This window comes from Grus americana, chromosome 20 (genome assembly GCF_028858705.1).
Source record: "Grus americana isolate bGruAme1 chromosome 20, bGruAme1.mat, whole genome shotgun sequence".
NCBI lineage: Eukaryota > Metazoa > Chordata > Aves > Gruiformes > Gruidae > Grus > Grus americana.
In genome coordinates, this window is record NC_072871.1 from 12,621,776 (window position 1) to 12,639,658 (window position 17,883).

Here is a 17,883-nt window from a genome sequence, read left to right on the forward strand (position 1 = left end):
ACACACGTCCAAAGGAGCCTGACGTCACCCTGTCCTGTGTCGCAGCTCATCACTGCCATCTGCAGCAGAGCCACTGCTCCCTTTGCTCCTGCTGGCATGAGCGCGTCCAAGGACACAACAAATCTCACTGCAGAGTGGTTGTCAGTGAAAATACCAGCTGGGGCGTTCCTGCAGGCCCTTGTCAATACTTGACTTGCTGATAACCTTTTTCTCTTTGCCTTTGTCCGCCTGGCAGAGCTTTTTCAACCTGTGCTGTCTCCCCTGCCACTGTTCTCCTTGCAGCAAATTGGGCAGTGAGGAAGGTAGAGGTGACATCTGAGATCTGTTGAGACCAGATGTCACAGACCAGCGGGGGAGATCACAGTAGAGGAGTGCTGCTCATTAAATTCCACCTTAGAGAAAACAGTTTCAGGGTACACCTGCTCTTCTCACATCAGTTCTGCGAGGTCTAAGTACCTCCTCACACCCCTGCTACCTGCAGCTGGTGGCTGCTTAATACTGTGTTAATTAGAGCCATATCGGTGTCCCTTATCTCCTGGAAATTGAACACCAGTTTCAGTCCAGAGCAGTACACTATTCTGATGTTCCTCAAGGCAGCTGCTAATTGCACTGATACTGGTCTGACCACATTAAGTTGATTCTTTAATTTTCAACCAACATATGAGAAGTTTTGCCACTTCCCAGACACGTTTAAGAAGCGAGTGAGTAAGAACACATTCTTCGTGCTGGTGAGAGTGGTGGATGAGCTGTGGTGAGTTGCCTTCTTCATTCTGGGGTGGGAGATGTGGGGTCAGTAACAATGCAGAGGTCTGGCAGTTATGCAGATGTGTTGTTTAATCCTCATCTACGATGACAGCTGAAATCCCCTACTCTGACCAGTGAGACACCTCTAGTGCTGAACCCTCTTGTTCAGCAGGTTCTCAGTGTGTCCTAGCTCTGTCACTGATTTTAAAATAACTAGTAAAAGGGGAATCTGTAAGAAAGGAAGAACTGGGAAGGGGAGGAATTTCAGTCACTCGGTTCTGCTTGTGGGAAAGAGCGACAAGACTCGGTACAGATCCAAACTCTAGCTCAGAGTCGTAGCTCTGATGTCTTCCCTGGGTGTTCCATCTTTCTCTCAGCTTAGTGGAGTTGACGGAGGAAATTCTCAAGCTGCTGATGGACCTGGTCTTCCGACTGGTCTGCAATGGGGAGCTGAGTCTTGCCAGAGTGTTACGCAAGAATATCCTTGATAAAGTGGATCAGAAGAAAATGCTGAGCTACGCCAATTCCATTAAACCTCTTGCAGCCCGTGGGGTGGCAGCCAGGTGAGGGAAGATGCACATAACCATATCTTGGTCCTTTGAGAGACAAAGCATCCCTTTCTTGTGGACACGAGTTTTCTCAATCCAAAATATAAGAGAAGAAAACGGGTCACATTTTCTAAACCTTTATACTTCATCCTTGTTTCCCACAGGCCAGGGACCCTGCATGATTTCCACAGTCATGAAATAGCCGAGCAGCTGACCCTCCTAGATGCCGAACTCTTCTATAAAATTGAGGTACAGAGCTGAGGATGGGCAGGGGCAGTGGGAAGGATTTGAACGTGTACCCTCTGCAATCTCTGGTATTCCCTGCCAGCTCTCCGAGCACGCCTGCTGGGATGTAGGAGACAGCTGAACTTGTGTCAGCAAAAGGCTGTGACCTCAGACTGCCACTGGGAATCTTGAGTCAGAAATCCCGTTTTAACACGTGGTGTTTTCACACCCCTCTCCTCTTCTTCCTCGGCAGATCCCAGAAGTTTTGCTTTGGGCAAAGGAGCAAAATGAAGAGAAGAGCCCCAACCTGACACAGTTCACAGAGCACTTTAATAACATGTCCTACTGGTAAGGAGCTCAGAACAGCTGTGGCACTGAACTGTCCTTAACCTCCAGTGCCCCACAAATATTCAAAATATTCCTTGTGGAGTTGCCTTCTCTTGTTACAAGTGGGTTAACATATATTTTTGGCCAGGAAGTAGATGCAGGGCACTCATCAAAGACCCCAAAGCACATGAGAAAGAAAATCAGGAGGGTTGTGGAGGGCACTGTAACCTGGAGGAATTATTGTCAGTATCATTGAGCCCTTCAAACAAACATTCCTCTTGCAAATAAATGTACTCTATGAAGGATTATTGTGGTCATCCTTGAAATTATTCTGGTTTTGTAGTGAATTAGAGTGCTCCATTTAAGTTGAAGGTATCATGAACTTTTTATTATTGTTGGCCCATCCTTATCAGTTATCAGTTTTTTAAATGAAACAAGAAGAAATCTGAGTTCTGCTTAAGTGGATTTATCTTTTTTTTTTTCTGTCTGTTCTTCCAGGGTCCGATCAATAATTATGCTACAAGAGAAAGCCCAAGACCGAGAGAGGCTGCTCCTTAAATTTATAAAGATTATGAAGGTATCAGCTTAGTTCTTGCTGTGAATCACACACACTGCTCCTTAAAGGCGCAGGGGAGTGGGACCTTATGGTTGGTTGAGCTGTTTGATGCTAGAAGGCTTTTCAGATCTCTAGAGTAACTGGAATATTCTCCCTTTTCACAGCACTTACGAAAGCTGAATAATTTTAATTCCTATCTGGCCATTCTTTCTGCACTGGACTCTGCACCCATCCGAAGGCTGGAGTGGCAGAAACAAACCTCGGAGGTGAGCAGTGAGGGCTGCCATGTTCAGGGGAAAAAGATATCTGTGGTTATGGTATGAACCAGCTGGGTGGTTTGAAGAGCTCAGCTTCGTCCCAGGGTGGAGGGATGGCAGAGAACTGCTCTCCAGTGGGTATAATGCCACGGTGCTGTAAGCCTGCAGCGTGGCTGGGCATTCTGACAGTCATGGGTGAGAACGGCTGCCTCCTCTTCCTCCCTGCACATCGAAGGTGAGGCTGAAGGCAGCAAGGCTCTGTGTGTACACACTCGGGGTCGGGCTGAGTAAACCAGCTGGAGATGTTTGCAGGGTGGCATTAACTCCCTGGCCTGCGTGGCTCCCTGGGGAGAGGTCACAGAGAAAACAGGTTTGCAGCAGTGGTGCCACCGTGGGCTTTGTGTTCTGCCAGGGCCTGGCCGAGTACTGCACGCTGATTGACAGCTCCTCGTCCTTCCGCGCCTACCGAGCAGCTCTGGCTGATGTGGAGCCTCCCTGCATACCTTACCTGTGAGTTGGTAGTTTTATTTCCTCTGCCCTTACTTCTGCACGTTCAAATGGTTCCTTCAAGGATTTCTCAGCAGCTTCTGCTCAGCTTGGCACTTGCCTTTTGCCCTACACCTAGAATAAGATGGCAATGAGCCACGCCAACCCACATGCCCTTTCTGGAGCAATTTGTCCTGTAGCAGAGGAAAGCAGGGTGGCAGCTAGCTTTTTGTAAAGAAAGCTTTTGTGAGTTGACTATGGCAAAGGAAAGATCCAGTGCCTGGATCTTTAGTTGATGCTTTTTAACTAGAGTTTCTTTGGGGTCTGTGTGCAAAATTTTCCAATGGATCACACAGCTTTGCGCTGCTGCTTGCTTTCTTCTCCTGGTCTTGTTTTTTTCCATGGAAAGAGCTCTGTAGAAGGGGGTTGCGTGGCATCTCATCTGGCAGGGGAGCACAGCAGGGCTGTGCAGAGACATGGCTGAGTAGGGGAGGCAGACGGAGGAAGGGAGCACAGACCCCCTTGCTAGCAAAACCTCAACGTGAGGGAACCTCTCCTGCATAAAACTGGAAGGAAGGTTTAACCCCTGGCAGGCATGTCCCATTGCGACCTTCATCCAGCCCGGTCCTCCTTTCCATGGAGGGTGGAAGAGCAACCTCAGCACCCTTAGCATGACCACAGGCGCCTCACCTCAGAGGTCCCTCAGCTGTGCCTGGTGGGCACCTTTCACCTGAACACCTTTGGATCTGCTGCTGGGGGGACATTTCCCTCTAGTTTAAAGTTGCAACGCAGATGGTGGCGGCAGCAGGAGGCCTTCAGATTGTGTCTGGCTGCCTTTCGGCTGGCTGTCCTGCCCCTGTGTGACTAACCTCTCTGCTTGTTTGCCTGCTCCCTGGCCTGCTGCCCCTTTCTCTCTTTCAGAGGCCTGATTCTGCAGGACCTGACTTTTGTTCATCTGGGAAACCCTGATTACATTGACAGCAAAGTGAACTTTTCCAAGCGCTGGCAGCAGTTTAACATCCTGGACAGCATGAGGTGCTTCCAGCAAGCGTAAGTGCAGCACTGGGGGGGTCAGAGCTTTGAGGCACCACGGTGGGGAGTGGTGTGGGGGGTCGTGCCTGGGGCACGGGAGCCCCCGTGCAAGGGAAGGGGACTCCAAAGTCAAAGCATCGTGATGGAGATGTAAGGAGACCTGGGAACGACAGCACTCTGGTACAGTCTCCTTCCCTCCCTAGGTTAGATTGTGAAAGTTGTGAAGGATTATTTTTCCTACGTTAGTTTTGAGATCCAGTGCAGTAAAGTTTTTCCATTACTGCCTTTCACACAACGGTTTTTCCTCCAGGTTTTGTTGTTGCTGGTTCCTGTGACCTCTGGTCATGGAGGGTTTCCTGAATGCTGTCTTGCAGCAGAGGCACCAGCTCTAACTGCTGATTTCAGTGTGAAATTTTTTTTTCCTGGTTCAGTGATGGGCATGATGGTTTTTCCCCTTTTTCATGTCACATGACGGCCACAAGTATTGGGCACAGAGCACAGTGCTGGATGTCCCTTAGAGCAGGACAAGGGAGGGCTCAAAGTTGGGAGACGTCCCCACATAGCCCCTTAACTGCAGCCCTCCTCTGTGGTTTTCCAGACATTATGACATCAAAAGAAACGACGACATAGTGTCATTCTTCAATGATTTCAGCGACCACCTGGCCGAGGAGGCCTTGTGGGAACTGTCCCTCAAAATCAAACCTCGGAATATTACGAGGCGGAAAACAGACCGAGAAGAGAAAACCTAGGAGGAGGGGTTGTGCGAGCGAGGAGAATTGCTCCGCAGACACGCCGAGGGCAGCTATGAGACTGGAGTTCAATGTTTGTACCTGTTACTGGACGACGCACCCTCCCTCCCGGCTGGCAGCGATCCCTGGGTGTGTGAACGTCGGGCTCTCGCCGCAGGCGAGAAGTGACCACGCGTCAGCCGTGAAGAGCAGAGATCAGCTGGTGCTTGTTGCACTCGCCCTCCTTCTCCTCCCGTCCCCCTGTGCCATGAATCAGCTTTAAACCCGGGGAGAGAGCGTTGTGGAAGGAGAATCCCATGCAAGCGTGTTACTGGTTTGCTGGCCGATCGCATCCGGGAACACCCGGGCTTTTGTTTTCATCCACGAAGGAGGGTCAGCAAGAGCTCAGCACCCACAAACTTGTCTCTGGAGTGGTGTTCAGCAGGCAGCAGCCATGGAAGTCAAGGGTTTGAGTCTCCCCTGCAATGCCACCTCGAAACATGTTCATGCCTAGGAGATGAGGGTGGAAGAGCCTCCCGCTGCCTGCCAGAGGGGCTCTGCTTTCAGAGAGCTGCTTGTGTTTACAGGGGTCTCCGGTTTACCCCAGATCTCTCTCGCCTTCTTCATGGGAGGAAGGCACCGGTCGTAGATACGGAAGAGGCACTGAAAATGTGGGCAGGGACCCGCCATCTCCAGTCAGCGTATCCCCCTCCTCCTCTCAGATCTCATTATTTAAGCAACGGTAATCCCTCCGAACCCTGGAACATTGACTACCCAAGGTACTGCGGTTCACTCGTCCTGTGAACCCGTATCTTTTAGCGATGGTACTAGCTTTTGCACAGTAATAGCTGTAGTATACAAGACTGTACATATTGGTATTTAGAATCCATTGGGGATTTTTTTTGATGCATGTCTGAGTACCGATGGGTTTATAGGAAAACAAGAAAAGTGCAAAACAGTATGTATAGAATTCAGAACCGGTGACAATGTTGTTCCAAGTGCTGGAAGAAAGGAGGCTCGGGGTGGCCACGTGGGCGCTGGCTGCAGAGCAGGTGCAGGAGCTGGGCGAAGGAGCCAGCGGGTCCGTTTCTGGGGTTGGAAATGGGACCTGGGAAGGAGCCCTGTGCCCAGCCGAGCTGCCCCCTCCCCTCTGCCCCACTCCTCTCTCCTCTCACTGTTGCCAAATGTTTTTTTCGGGGGGTGCCTATCTGGCTGACCCTTGGTGCTGTGCTTTGTGATCTGTGCTTTGGCAGGAGCCCCAGCAGGTCCCCGTCCCCAGTCCCGCCGTGCCGGAGTAGGGACAGCCCAGCATGGAAGAGCGAGGGGAGCATCTCATTTCCCACACGTGCAGCGTTAACCCCAATCTGTTCGGTGTGCCTTATTCAGCCCTCTGTCCCCTCTCCGTGTCCCACCCGGGGCATCCTCCCCAGTGCAGCCCCAGATGGGCCATTTCACATCCCTCCTCTCGGTCCTTATCCGATGGTTTACAGTGTGGATCGTGCACTTGAGCGTATGCTGTAGATTTTAGCAGCCTTGCGAGGCCTTTCCCAGCACCGTGTCGCGTGGTCACAGGGTTTTACAGAGTTCTGTCTAACAAAATCCTGCAGTTTTAGGGCAGCAGCTCGCAAGGAATACAGACGGGGTGTTTTGCGGAGCATCCTTAACTTATTTCTCAATAGCAACTCCATGTTTGCTAAAGCCTGTGTTTATTTTGGGTGGATCAGAGTTGGAAGCACTTCCTTCTACAAACAGATTGCAAAGTCTTAGCCAGCTCCCTGCAGACGGCAGCTCTGCCTGACGGGCAGCAGGAGGGAGCAACAGCAGTGTTGCCCCTTTCATAGGATTGTATCCAGGTCAATTATTTTCCTGATTTAGGCACAGAACTCACACAGCAGTCAAAGGCTGAAGCAGAGACCCCGCTGCCCATGAGGCCATTGTCTGGGGGAGGAGAGCATGAGATCCCACACTGGTGCATGCCGTGCAACCGCAGAGCGGGCAGAGCGGGAATCTTCTTGTGCTGAAACACAGTGTCCGAGCCAGAACACTTCAAAAATGGTTTCTTTTTATGGCACTAAGGGCATTGGAGCTGCGTGTCGTGTCCAGCCAAGGCTTTGCAATCCCCAAAGGCTTCCCAGCCTTCCACACAGGAAGTAACGCTTGTGTTTCCCTTTGTAAGTAAGATTTTTAAAAAACCTGACATGATGAGACTGTGAAAAGGCAAATACACCCGTATCTGGCACAGGCTTCCCCCCGGCCATCTCTGAGCACCTCCCTCGGATGGTGTGCTGTGGCAGAGGCCGCTTCTATGAATGTCGTGTGTGGTGGTAGCACTACAACTACAGCCCATCGCTCCGCTTTCCCTGTGCAGTGTTCATGGCTGGAACTCAATGCCACAGGGGGACAGGAGGGTGCACCTTGTCTTCAGCCCTGCCAGGATGCTTGCCTCCTTTCTTACTGAGAGCAGGAGCTGTTTCCAGGTTCTTCCCAGCGCTTGAAACCATGAGCCCTTTTAGTGCCAAAGCGGGGTCTCGCTCCCTGCCCTCCACCAGCCCACCCAAAGCCGGAGGCTCAGCCCACGGCGTGGGGACGGGAGGTCTGCACAGCCGCAGCACCTCGTCCAGCGTGGTGGGACCAAGCCCCCCAGCTTTCCGCCCTGCTTCTCCCCTTTGCTCTGCGGCCATCCCCAGCCGAGCAGGGTGACCTGACCTCAGCTCCTGGCTCACAGGGCCGGAGGAACCCTAAAGAAAGATCTCGCCCAGAGCAGCTCCAGAGACACCCCCCGCCCCTCTCTGGGAGCAGAAGCCCGCAACAAGCAGCCCTTTGCAAGACTGGCCATGAGTGCGTTCCCATGTCTCGCAGGCAGCATCCTCGAGAGCATCAACTCCCTTTTTGGGGAGAGGGAGGACTCTCGGTGCCCTCTCCGTGCAGGGCAGGGAGTGGGGAGAAGCGATGTTCCCCGGTCACCAGCGCCCTGCCTCGCTCCGAGGCCGCTGCCCCACCCCCAGCTGTTCGGTCGTGTTATATATTTACCACTCACCCAGTCCCGATGGTGGCATCTTCCTGCGAACATTTCAGACCTGTAACTTTTATATAAAAGATGAATAAACACCAATAACAAACCTGCCTGATGATCCTGTTTACAGTGCATGCAGCAGTCTGTGGATTAAAGTGACAATCGAATCCACTTCTGGCGCTGGTGTGGCCTTGTGTTTTCTCATGTGCCCCTCGGGGACTTCCTCTGCCCTTGGCCCTTTTCCCTTTTATTTTCCCCTATAAATCTCTTCCTTACCTCCATCGAGATGGTCTCACCCCGGTACAAGCCCTACACTGGGGGGAATACCTGCTCCTGTCGCCTTCCTCCGGGCACTGATGTCCCCTGTGTCGGGGGGTCCCGGCTCCCCAAAACGGGTGGGCAGGCGTGTGCCCAGCCGCAGCCCAGCCCGTGCAGCAGCCGCGTGCTGGGCGGCTGAGGGCTATAAATAACCCCTGGGCAGCCGAGCACGCCCCCGCGCTATTTCAGTCCTGGATGGCGTTCAAAATTCTTCTGGATATAATCGGTATGGGCCAGCCTGCGAGGAGGATGCCCAGACGCCGACCCAGCACACGCTGCCCGCTCCCTCGCCAGGGCTGGACCGTGGTGCTGCATCCCACCAGCCTGGCACAGTGCGAGGGGGCTGCAGGGTCTGTCACAGCCCCCCAGGAGGCAGATGGGAGCATGGCCGTGAGCAGGGCCCGGCATGGGGCACGCTGACATCCCCGCTCAGCCTGTCAGTGAAGCCTTTGGAAGACCCAGTGGCTCATCCTCCCTTTCCCTGCAGCCGCTCTGCAAGCGGCACCCCCACACCTGGGGCTGCTGCATCCCCAGCACGGCCCCGCGCGGGTTCCCCTTCCCCAGGTCCTGCTTGGGCACCTGCCTGCTTTTGGGGGAAACCCTGGTTTGACCGATTACAAGAAACTTACCCTAAATTTTGTGGTGGACAAAAGCCATGGGGATGGGGGGGAGGTCCTTGGTGTGCACAGAAAACAGAAGCTTTGGCTACCCCTGTATTTTATTTCAATCTGGAAGCAGCAAGAAGGTGGTGATTGAGCATGTGCGTGTATTTGTGTTTGCAGAATTACCATAGAAGCTAAATACGTGGGTTTATATCTTCTCACGTTATTAATTACCAGTGAGGGCTTCTCCTGGGCTGCATGCCTTGGCCTCTCCGTTACGCCTTGGCCATTTGCTCCATCTCCAACCCCGACTCTGTAAGACACTCCCCCTGCGACAGAGTCCCGTTTGCATCTCCAAGTGACAGTCCACTGTATCCAGATTCGACATCCCACAGCAGAGCCTGATCCCATATGTGGTGCCGCCGCTCCGACAAGGTTCCTTGCCCAGAGCTGGTTCCAGCGGGGCACGGTGCTGGCATCGCTTTGGTCTGGGTTCGTCCTGCCCACGTCACGGTTCACAGGGCTGAGAGAGGGTGGGTGAAGGCATGTGCAGCTCCGGAGCAGCTCCTCGCCCCGCCAGGAAGAACAGATGCTGCCCCTCAGCCCCAATAATACTTTGTGGTCACCCATTCCCCACAGCAGACCCAGCGATGCCACAATGGGCGCTGCGGCCGCTCCACCTGCCTGTGCCCCCCAGGCCGTGGTGAGGCGCAAGGAGCCCCCAGCACGTGGTGTGTCCCTGGGGCTCGGGGTCCCTGTCATAGGTACAGGGCCACCAGAACATAGATGACCCAGCTGATGGAGGCGAACAACCCGAAGAGGAGGCTGAAGAGAATCAACGACTGGGCCTTTTTGGATGCCACGTTGGCCTGGGCCATGTCCCCACGGCTGAGTGCAGCCCGGGTCTGGTGTGGGGGGAGAAGGGGAGAGGTCAGAAGAGACATGCAGTGGCGGGACAGGGGATTTGAGGTGCCGGGTCGGTTCAGTGTAAATCAGGACCGCACCACCCTTACCTCATGGGAGTAGATGAGGGCGATGACCCCAGTCAGCAGGCAGCAGAAGACAGTCACCAGCACCGACTCCACCATGTAGTCCTTGGGCAGGCGCTGCCCACGGCTGGCAGGTGATGGCCCCGTGCTCGGCTGCCCGTCATACTGTTGACATGGGGCGGGGGGGGTGGTTAAAGCTGCATGCCTCCCCCTGTGCCCCCCGGGTCGTGGTGCTTGAGCATTGCTTGAGGCACTGCTTGGGACCCCATCACCCGGGAGGGGGGACAAGGGGTGACCCCGCTGCAGAGTGGGGCAGGAACACGTTGGGGTGGGGGATACGTACAGCGGTGTAGGGCTGGGGTGCAGGAGGGATGCCCTGGGGCAGGAAGGGCCCTGGCCCCGGCCCCGGCCCCGGCTGGTAGATGATGGACGCTTGCTGGGAGAAGCCGGCCGGGAACGGCAGGTAGAGGAGGTGAACGCTTTTGGGGTCCGGCGGCGAGTACGGTGGTGGGTCCCCCTCGAAGGCCGTGTTGGTGACAGCCGCCACCACCGTGGGCCCGTCCCCGCGGCCCGTGGGGGGGTCCCAGTGGGTGCCGGAGCCGGGCAGGCCCCCAGCCACCCCGCTGCCGCCCCCCTGCTCCGCTCCCTCGGCTGCGGGGCCGCAGCTCCGGGGCCCGGCCGGTGGGTCGTTCTCCATCCCGCGGAGTCGTCTGCGGGGACGGGGAGGCCGTGGGCTGCCCCGCTGTCCCCCACCCCACGAGCGACGGCCGGCGGCGGTGCGGGACGGGACAAGCCGGGCTGGGCACAGCCCCGGCCCACTGACCCCACGGGTCCCCCCGAGATCCGCGTGTAGTTCGGGGCCGGGACGGCCCCTCCACAGGAGCGGGTGAGCGGATCCCCCCCCCCCCCCCCTTTGCCACCCCACCGCCACCGCGGGAGCCCCGCACCCCCCCCGGCGCCCCGTGTGTGTGTCTCCCCCCACCCCGTCCCCCGTCCCCACTCACGTCGGTGCCCGAGGGGTCCCCGCTGCCGGACGCTCGGGGCCCGGCCCTCCGCTACGGCCCCGCCGCGGCCCCCGGCCCCCGCATGGCCCCGCGGCCGGGAGCGCAGCGCCGGCGGGCCGGGCGGGTTAATCATTGACCGGCTGTTTGCCCAGGGCCCGGCGCGGGCGAGGGCCGCACCCGGCGCGGCCACCGCGGCCCCGGGGGGTTCGGGGGGGGAGTCGGGGACGGGGGTCACCCCCACCGGGACCCGGCGGCAGCGAACGGGCCCCCGCCGCGCCGTGTGCGCTGGGCTGCAGGCTGCAGAAGCGATGTATAGCTCGGGGGTACAGGCACCTGTAGTTAAACAGTCGTATTCGTGTGTAAACGTGTGGTTTGTCTTTATTTTTAAATATTATGTTTACAGGTGGAAAGTGCTGTCTGTATATGCTGGCCACATCTATTTATATGCAAAATGTATGTGAAAATGCATATATTTTAGCTGTATCTATTAATGTGTGTGTGTACATTATAGATACCCATACACATGGCATTTATGTGCGGCTGTATGTACGTGTCAGACGTGCGTTTGTGTTTACATGGCCTCACGTCGATACGTTGCACCTTCACGTTTCTTCACATACACGTTGCTGCAGACACGCACGTAAGCACACACCTATGTATGCGCACATACATACATACACGGGCTGTGCACACACACGTCTCCGTAAGCGGTACAGCTGTGTGCAGTAAGGTACAGCTGCCTACACACATCTATGCGGCCGCACGTGCCCGTCACCGCGAGGCTGCACCGCCCCGGGGCTGACACCGGACGCACTCAGCGCACGTGTCCCCGCCGCCCCGCCCCCGGACTACATCTCCCATCGGGCCCCGCGGCAGCGCGCCCCGGCTGTTCCGCGTCCCTCAGCCCGCCATGGCCTCCGCCGGCGGCGCCGAGCCGGAGCGGCCGCGCCCTAAGCCCTTCCTCATCGGTGTCAGCGGCGGCACCGCCAGCGGCAAGGTGAGACCCCGGCCGCCGCCGCCTCTGCCTGCGGCCGCCGCTGCCTCTGCCTGCGGCCGCCGCTCCGCGGCGCTACGGGCGGGTGGCTGGCTGGGGCTGAGCCCGCCGGTCGGGGCAGCAGGGCGGGTGGGCTCGGGCTCCGACGGCGAGCGCCGCTTCCTTCCTCCGCTCCGGGCGCCGCCGGCTCGGGGCGACGGTGCGGGAGGTCGCGGCCCGGCTGCCCGGCGGGGCGAGGCTCGGCCTGGCGCCGCGGGGGGTGCGGGCGGGGGGGGGGGGTGCGGGCCTCCCGCTCCGCCTGAGACCCCCCCTCCCCCCGCTCAGTCCACAGTCTGCGAGAAGATCATGGAGCTGCTGGGGCAGAACGAGGTGGACCGCCGCCAGCGCAAGGTCCTCATCCTCAGCCAGGATAGCTTCTACAAAGTGCTGACCGCCGAGCAGAAGGCCAAGGCGCTGAAGGGGCAGTACAACTTCGACCACCCGGGTGAGGCTGCTCACTGCAATGCTGTGGCTGAAGCCCTGCAGCCTTTTTCCTGCCTTTGACATGGCTCAGTTAGCGGTTGGAGACCAGCTGGGGTTCCCTGAGTGGGCTTGGAGAAAATGAGAGGTATTGGGTAACAGAAATGCTCTTTCCCCCACCAAAACGTGTTTGTCTTTCGTGTGTACACGTTGCTATCGTGAAAGCTGTGCTGCTGTGGGTAACTGCTGGCTTACCTTTGCAGAGCAATGCTGGACAGCTGGAGAGCATCCTGGCTTGCACGGTGCTCTGTCTCATTCTCAGCTGTTCAGAGGCTCTGTAATAAACTATGTTGTTCCCCAAATCCTTTCCTGATATTTCTTGCCCACGTAAACAGCTGCTCCCCTTGCTTGGGGTAGTGTTATGGACTGCAAATGGGACAGCCATCTGCCCTTGGCTGAAGTCTAGAGCCTGCTGTAGGCTCACCAGGGCAGATAATGCTCTTGAAAAGCATTAAAGATGTTTGAGGTTTTTCTAAATTACTCTTAGTTAACAGACTAAGAGTTGCACAAAATTATACAATTACCGAGTAGTTCTGTAAAATTATACAATTACTAGCTTCACATTTGAATTCTTAATTTCATTGTATTGTAGTTGCTCATCAACAGCAAATTCTCTCTTTATCTCTGTAACCAAGTATAGCAGTTCTAATTTGGGTGGGGAGCGTTGGATTGCTGCTGGTAGGAAAAAATAAAGCATAGGTTCCTCCTTTCCTGCTGTAATACCAGGCAGAGAGATTTTCCTTCAGGTCTAAAAAAATCTGAGCAGAACACTTGATATAGCAGCATCTGAACATCTTCCTTTTAAAACCTTCCCCTTGCAGATGCTTTTGATAATGATTTGATGCATACAACCCTGAAAAGTATTGTTGAGGGGAAAACGGTCGAGGTACCAACGTACGACTTTGTGACCCATTCTAGGTAGGTTTCAGTGTTGTGTGAAGTCTTGGGTTGTGGATGTCCCCAGCTGAGCCTGCGCACGGGCTGCTGGCCTCTGGTGTGAGATACATTCAACAACGTGCTCTGGGTGGTTTTTTTACTGGCAGGCTGGCAGAGACAACAGTGGTCTATCCCGCTGACGTCGTCCTCTTCGAGGGGATCCTGGTTTTCTACAATCAAGACATTCGGGATATGTTCCATCTCCGGCTCTTTGTCGACACGGATTCTGACGTCCGGCTGTCCCGCAGAGGTAATGCTGTGCCGTCATGGGCAGCGTCAACCATCTCGTGCTCTTACCATGTGGCAGAGGATGGATAAGACTTACTGGTTTTGTCTTCCTGTCCCAGTTCTGCGAGATATGAAACGTGGGAGGGACCTCGAGCAGATCCTCACCCAGTACACCACATTCGTCAAGCCCGCCTTCGAGGAGTTCTGCTTGCCGGTACAAAATGTTTCACTAATTTGATTTGTGGGGGGTTTTGGGGCAGAGAAGGAGCAGGGTCACCTGGGGATTAGCTGCACTGTAGATGCAGCAGTAGTGGCTTTTGATATTCATGTTTCAGGAGTCCCACGCTCTCCCCTCTGCCTCATCTATTTAACCATTACAAGCTGCTTGTTTAAGGCACTTAAATGGTTGGTCCCTTCTGCTTGCAAAGCACCGTGGAAACCCCTAGAGCCTGTGCACGTTTTTTTTTAGCATGGGTCCCTTTGACTGAAACACTCCCACTCTGTGTTTATTCTTAAGTCTTGCAGGAAGAAAGAAGAGCTTGCTATCCAGCAGAATCTCTCTTACCAGGGAGCACTGGTGAAAACCTGGGGCAGACCATTAGAGTATCTGCTTGCTAAGCTATACAACTTAGGTGCTCATGTAATCAAATTAATTTGTAAAAAAAAAAAAAAAAAACCCCTTTGAGAAAAAAAAATCCTGCATGTGGATTAAATAAGATGGAAAAGGCTAGCTCAATGGCCTCGTGCCCTAGATCAAAGCAATTCTGAGATTGTAAATGTACTCATTAGAAATGCTGATTTGGTAGCCTTTTTATAAGTAGGGGGGGAAAGCAGGGGCTCTGTGGTGGTAAAGATCAATAAAATGTCATCAGAGGCAGGAAGGAATTTCACACACACATTGGGTGCCTTGGCTCTCGGCAGAGATTTAGCAATGGCTTGTGAAATGCTGATTAGAACCAGCTCTTGGCAAACAGACCTCAGCCTTGAAGCAGGCGACCCATTGAAGGCAGTGTACTCTTCAGAAGTGTAAAAGCAAGTACTCCACGCTTGACCTACTGCTTCTACCTGCTGATTCACTGCAAAGGGGCAGCAAGAACAATCCCTGACCTTAAATCCAGTGCATGTTATCCCGTATGACTTCACAATAGTGGAGGGTGTCCCTGCCCACAGCAGGGGGGTTGGAACTAGATGATCTTTAAGGCCCCTTCCAACCCAAACCATTCTATGATTCTATGAATTCATTTAGGTGTTACTGTGACTGAGAGCTTTAACTTGCAGCCCCAGAGCGCAGAAACCTCTCTGTCTTTGCCCTCAGCTTTCTGGTGTTTAGTAGCTTCTTCCTAGAATAAAGTTGACTTTTCCCACTAACAGTCTCCACCACTGTTGCTGTTTTGCAGACAAAGAAGTATGCAGATGTGATCATCCCCCGAGGAGTTGACAACATGGGTAAAAGGGAGTTTGGCTCTCTGTATGATTTCTCTGGGGAGACCCCCTTTGGGGTTGGGAAGAGAGCAGGTGGCAAGCCACTGCCTTGTTTGCATGCTTCTACAGAAAGGTGTTTTGCTGGAGGGCTGTGGGAGAGGGAGCCGCTCAGAGCCTGAGTGGGATGACCAGCCGCTCGGCCTGTGGAGGGCTGGAAAAAGTGACACACGTTTGGAGATGCAAACCAGGACACCAGCGCTAAAGCTGGTGTTGCATTGCTGGTTTGTGTTGCGGTCTGACCTCACTGCAGAGGGCAGGCATAGTTTCATTTAAGGGCTTGTTGTTAAAACTTGAGCTGAACAAGGCTGGATGCTTCACATTTTCTAGATAGCTCAGCCAAGAAAGCCTACGGGTCCTATATTTCCCGTTCCTCTCTGCAGTTGCTATAAACCTCATAGTGCAGCACATTCAAGACATCCTAAATGGAGACATCTGCAAGTGGCAGCGAGGGGCAATGAATGGACATGGTCGGGCCTACAAGCGCTCATTCCCTGAACAAACAGAGAGCACCAGCATGCTAGCGGCCGGCAAACGCTCCCACCTGGAGTCCAGCAGCCGTCCACACTAACCTGTCAGTGTCTGAAGGATTTGGCTCTAGTCCAGACTGATGCTGAAGACCACTTTGGGAAAGAAGGACTTCAGCAGAATGGTTGGTGAAGTGCCCTTTGAATCATCCTACCAGCAGCGGGGATACCGATGTAAAACTCCTTGCAGAGGGGAGAGGAAGGAGTTGTTCTACCACTCCTCTCCCCTCCAAAATCCCTCCCCTTTTATCCCTGTGATGTCTGGAGTTATGATGTTACTTGATGAACTGGTTAAAGGCAATGCTATTTGCCTTTTCTTAATTTTTAAAAATGAGATCTAATGCCGAAGTCTCCCCTGAAAATTAAGCGCTACCATATGATTAGCAAGATACCCCATTTCCCTGATAATGATCTTCCTTAGCAGGAAAATCAGCTGCCTGGTTTTTTTCAAAAGAAAAAAATCAGTCTCTTTATCCAAGACTAACTCTTGTCCTGTTAATTCTAAGAAGCAGGTGCAGTCCTTACTCTTCTCCACCTTGCTGGGACCTTGAGTTCTGGCATTGCTCTCCTGCTGCCAGCCTCCTTTTTAGCATTTTAGAAGAATGTGGGAGCAGGATTGACCTGTAGAGGAATCTCTTCCCTAAGATACAGAGGAAACAGAGACTGTCTGGGACAAATGGGGACTTGCAGTTCATCGAGGGGACAGGCCCAAGAAGTTGTGTGATTCTGGTTCCTAAATTATTCCTTTCTCAGCTTGCTACACTGTATGATTATTTTTTTTGTACCCAAATAGTTTCCTTTACCGCAGTTACTGAATGCATGAGCTCCAACTGGATTGAGTTGCTCATGGAAATAGAAACCTGACCTTGTCAGTATTAGTGTCTTTTAGGGCATTTCTGTACTACTGGTTGCAGATTTTGCTGGGTGGAATCCATCCACTTCCAGATGGGGGAGAAAGCTGAGAATTGCAAGACCCTCCTTCTGATGGCACAAACATTATCTGGACATGCTTCTACCCTCAAACAGGGTCAAAACGCTTGCCTTGCACTCAGGCAGTTTAAACTCAAGAATGTCTGGTTTTTCTAAAAAGAGCAGACAAGAGGCTGCTCCTGGTTTCTGTAGTTTACCCCAGATAAGCGATGCTGAAGCAACATGACATCTCTGGGGGAAAAAATAATCTGAAATGAAGTGCCAGTTGGGCCTTTGAAAATGTCCTTGTGATATCCTTGAGTCTGGACTTAGGGTGTAATTTTAAGAATGTGAGTGGGGAAGGGAAATATTATTAAGAGGAACTTTTTCATATTTGCTACTTTTCTAAACCCAGGGTCTGGCTGTGTTGGTTGTGGATGTGTTACTTTGGCTAATAAACAAATGAATAAACAGTGAGCAGAAATGACCGGTTTTATATAAAATGATTTGGGCTACTTGCACTACACCAGCAGAAAGGCACACTGCTGGAGATGCTCTTACATGCAACAGTCCATTCCCCCCCCCCCAGCATTGTTGGCTTTAGTTTCATACTGGTTGAAGCTTTAGAGAAAAAAATTTAAAAAAAATGTGGTCTGCACTGTTATTGCTATAGTCTTTTCAACACTTGAATTGGGTACAGGTTTGTTATCAGTTAGTGATCACCACAGTTTGGTGGTACATTTCTGTAATGCCAAGGAGGAAGCAGCTCATTTCCTAACTGCTGCTGCATGCTGTTTAGCTCAAGGTGACACACTTAGAGTATGAGCCACTCTAGCATTAGCTAGCTGGACTGACTTAAGTGGGAGCAAAATAGTTACTAAACCTACTTTGAATGACTGTGGTGTTTGATCATGCCTTCCGGGGGTGGGGGGGTTTGGGGCTCAAAGCAGCCTTGAACAGCATTTGTTGTAGCAGTAAGGAATGCTACAGTAAAAGCATCCTGGTCCATCTAGGACGGCTGCTCTTGGTCGGCTTTGAGCTTATTGCAAGATCCTGCTGCTATAGCCACATGAGGAAAAACCAAACTGAATGTGGTGTAGGTACTATAACTCTTGTTGAATATTTCTACAGTGCTCTTATAGACCCCCCCACAAGGTGATCCCAGTCCTTCACTTGCACCTTCTCCTACCCTGTGACTTCCTCTGGTGCAGGCTAGGGCATGGGCTGAGCTAATGACCATGTTTTTACCCTGAACCTGTGTGTACAAGTTAGAGCAGGTTTCCCTGTCAGCCTGATCACTTCTACCATGCTCTTAGGAAGTGCCTCTTCCTGTGAGATTTGAGGTGTAACCCTGCAGCCCAGTAAATACAATACTGCTGTTGCTAGTAACAGGCCACAGGCTTCATAGGAACGCCGCAAGGCCAAAGGATTCTTCTGGCTTTAGCTGACTTCTTGGTCTGCC

At 53.4% G+C, this 17,883-nt stretch overlaps 3 protein-coding genes across 11 annotated transcripts in view; 2 read left to right on the forward strand and 1 right to left on the reverse strand.

Moving 5' to 3' along the window:
• RAPGEF1 (Rap guanine nucleotide exchange factor 1) overlaps positions 1-8,087 on the forward strand; it is an 88,958-nt gene extending 80,871 nt beyond the window's left edge. For all 9 annotated transcript variants that reach the window (XM_054848489.1, XM_054848490.1, XM_054848491.1 and 6 more), the window contains 9 exons: positions 659-751; positions 1,122-1,307; positions 1,457-1,541; positions 1,771-1,865; positions 2,343-2,421; positions 2,565-2,666; positions 3,070-3,167; positions 4,065-4,193; positions 4,774-8,087. In XM_054848489.1, the coding sequence (XP_054704464.1) occupies positions 659-751; positions 1,122-1,307; positions 1,457-1,541; positions 1,771-1,865; positions 2,343-2,421; positions 2,565-2,666; positions 3,070-3,167; positions 4,065-4,193; positions 4,774-4,924 (1,018 nt within the window). In that variant the 3' untranslated portion in view covers positions 4,925-8,087. The remainder of the gene's footprint in view (positions 1-658; positions 752-1,121; positions 1,308-1,456; positions 1,542-1,770; positions 1,866-2,342; positions 2,422-2,564; positions 2,667-3,069; positions 3,168-4,064; positions 4,194-4,773) is intronic.
• Positions 8,088-8,934: 847 nt separating this feature from the next.
• On the reverse strand, positions 8,935-10,940 carry PRRT1B (proline rich transmembrane protein 1B). Its single transcript, XM_054848763.1, has 4 exons — positions 10,830-10,940; positions 10,169-10,535; positions 9,850-9,990; positions 8,935-9,741 (listed from the first exon to the last, which is right to left on the reverse strand). The coding sequence occupies exons 2-4, from the start codon at positions 10,520-10,522 to the stop codon at positions 9,595-9,597; spliced, it is 642 nt and encodes a 213-aa protein (XP_054704738.1). The 5' UTR covers positions 10,523-10,535; positions 10,830-10,940; the 3' UTR covers positions 8,935-9,594.
• Positions 10,941-11,699: 759 nt separating this feature from the next.
• UCK1 (uridine-cytidine kinase 1) lies at positions 11,700-16,905 on the forward strand. The gene is made up of 7 exons (XM_054848518.1): positions 11,700-11,826; positions 12,148-12,307; positions 13,164-13,260; positions 13,386-13,528; positions 13,626-13,720; positions 14,904-14,952; positions 15,369-16,905. Exons 1-7 carry the CDS (start codon positions 11,740-11,742, stop codon positions 15,554-15,556), a joined length of 819 nt encoding a protein of 272 aa, XP_054704493.1. The 5' UTR covers positions 11,700-11,739; the 3' UTR covers positions 15,557-16,905.
• The last annotated feature ends 978 nt before the right edge of the window (positions 16,906-17,883 follow it).

Excerpts from the sequence above, each read along its gene's own strand:
- PRRT1B (XM_054848763.1), bottom strand. The coding sequence starts at position 10,522 with ATGGAGAACGACCCACCGGCCGGGCCCCGGAGCTGCGGCCCCGCAGCC. Across the intron at positions 9,991-10,168 it reads CACCCCAGCCCTACACCGCT|TATGACGGGCAGCCGAGCAC; the intron begins GTACGTATCCCC and ends CCATGTCAACAG. Across the intron at positions 9,742-9,849 it reads CCCTCATCTACTCCCATGAG|ACCCGGGCTGCACTCAGCCG; the intron begins GTAAGGGTGGTG and ends CCCCCACACCAG.
- UCK1 (XM_054848518.1), top strand. The coding sequence starts at position 11,740 with ATGGCCTCCGCCGGCGGCGCCGAGCCGGAGCGGCCGCGCCCTAAGCCC. Across the intron at positions 13,721-14,903 it reads TCGAGGAGTTCTGCTTGCCG|ACAAAGAAGTATGCAGATGT; the intron begins GTACAAAATGTT and ends GCTGTTTTGCAG. Across the intron at positions 14,953-15,368 it reads CCGAGGAGTTGACAACATGG|TTGCTATAAACCTCATAGTG; the intron begins GTAAAAGGGAGT and ends TCCTCTCTGCAG.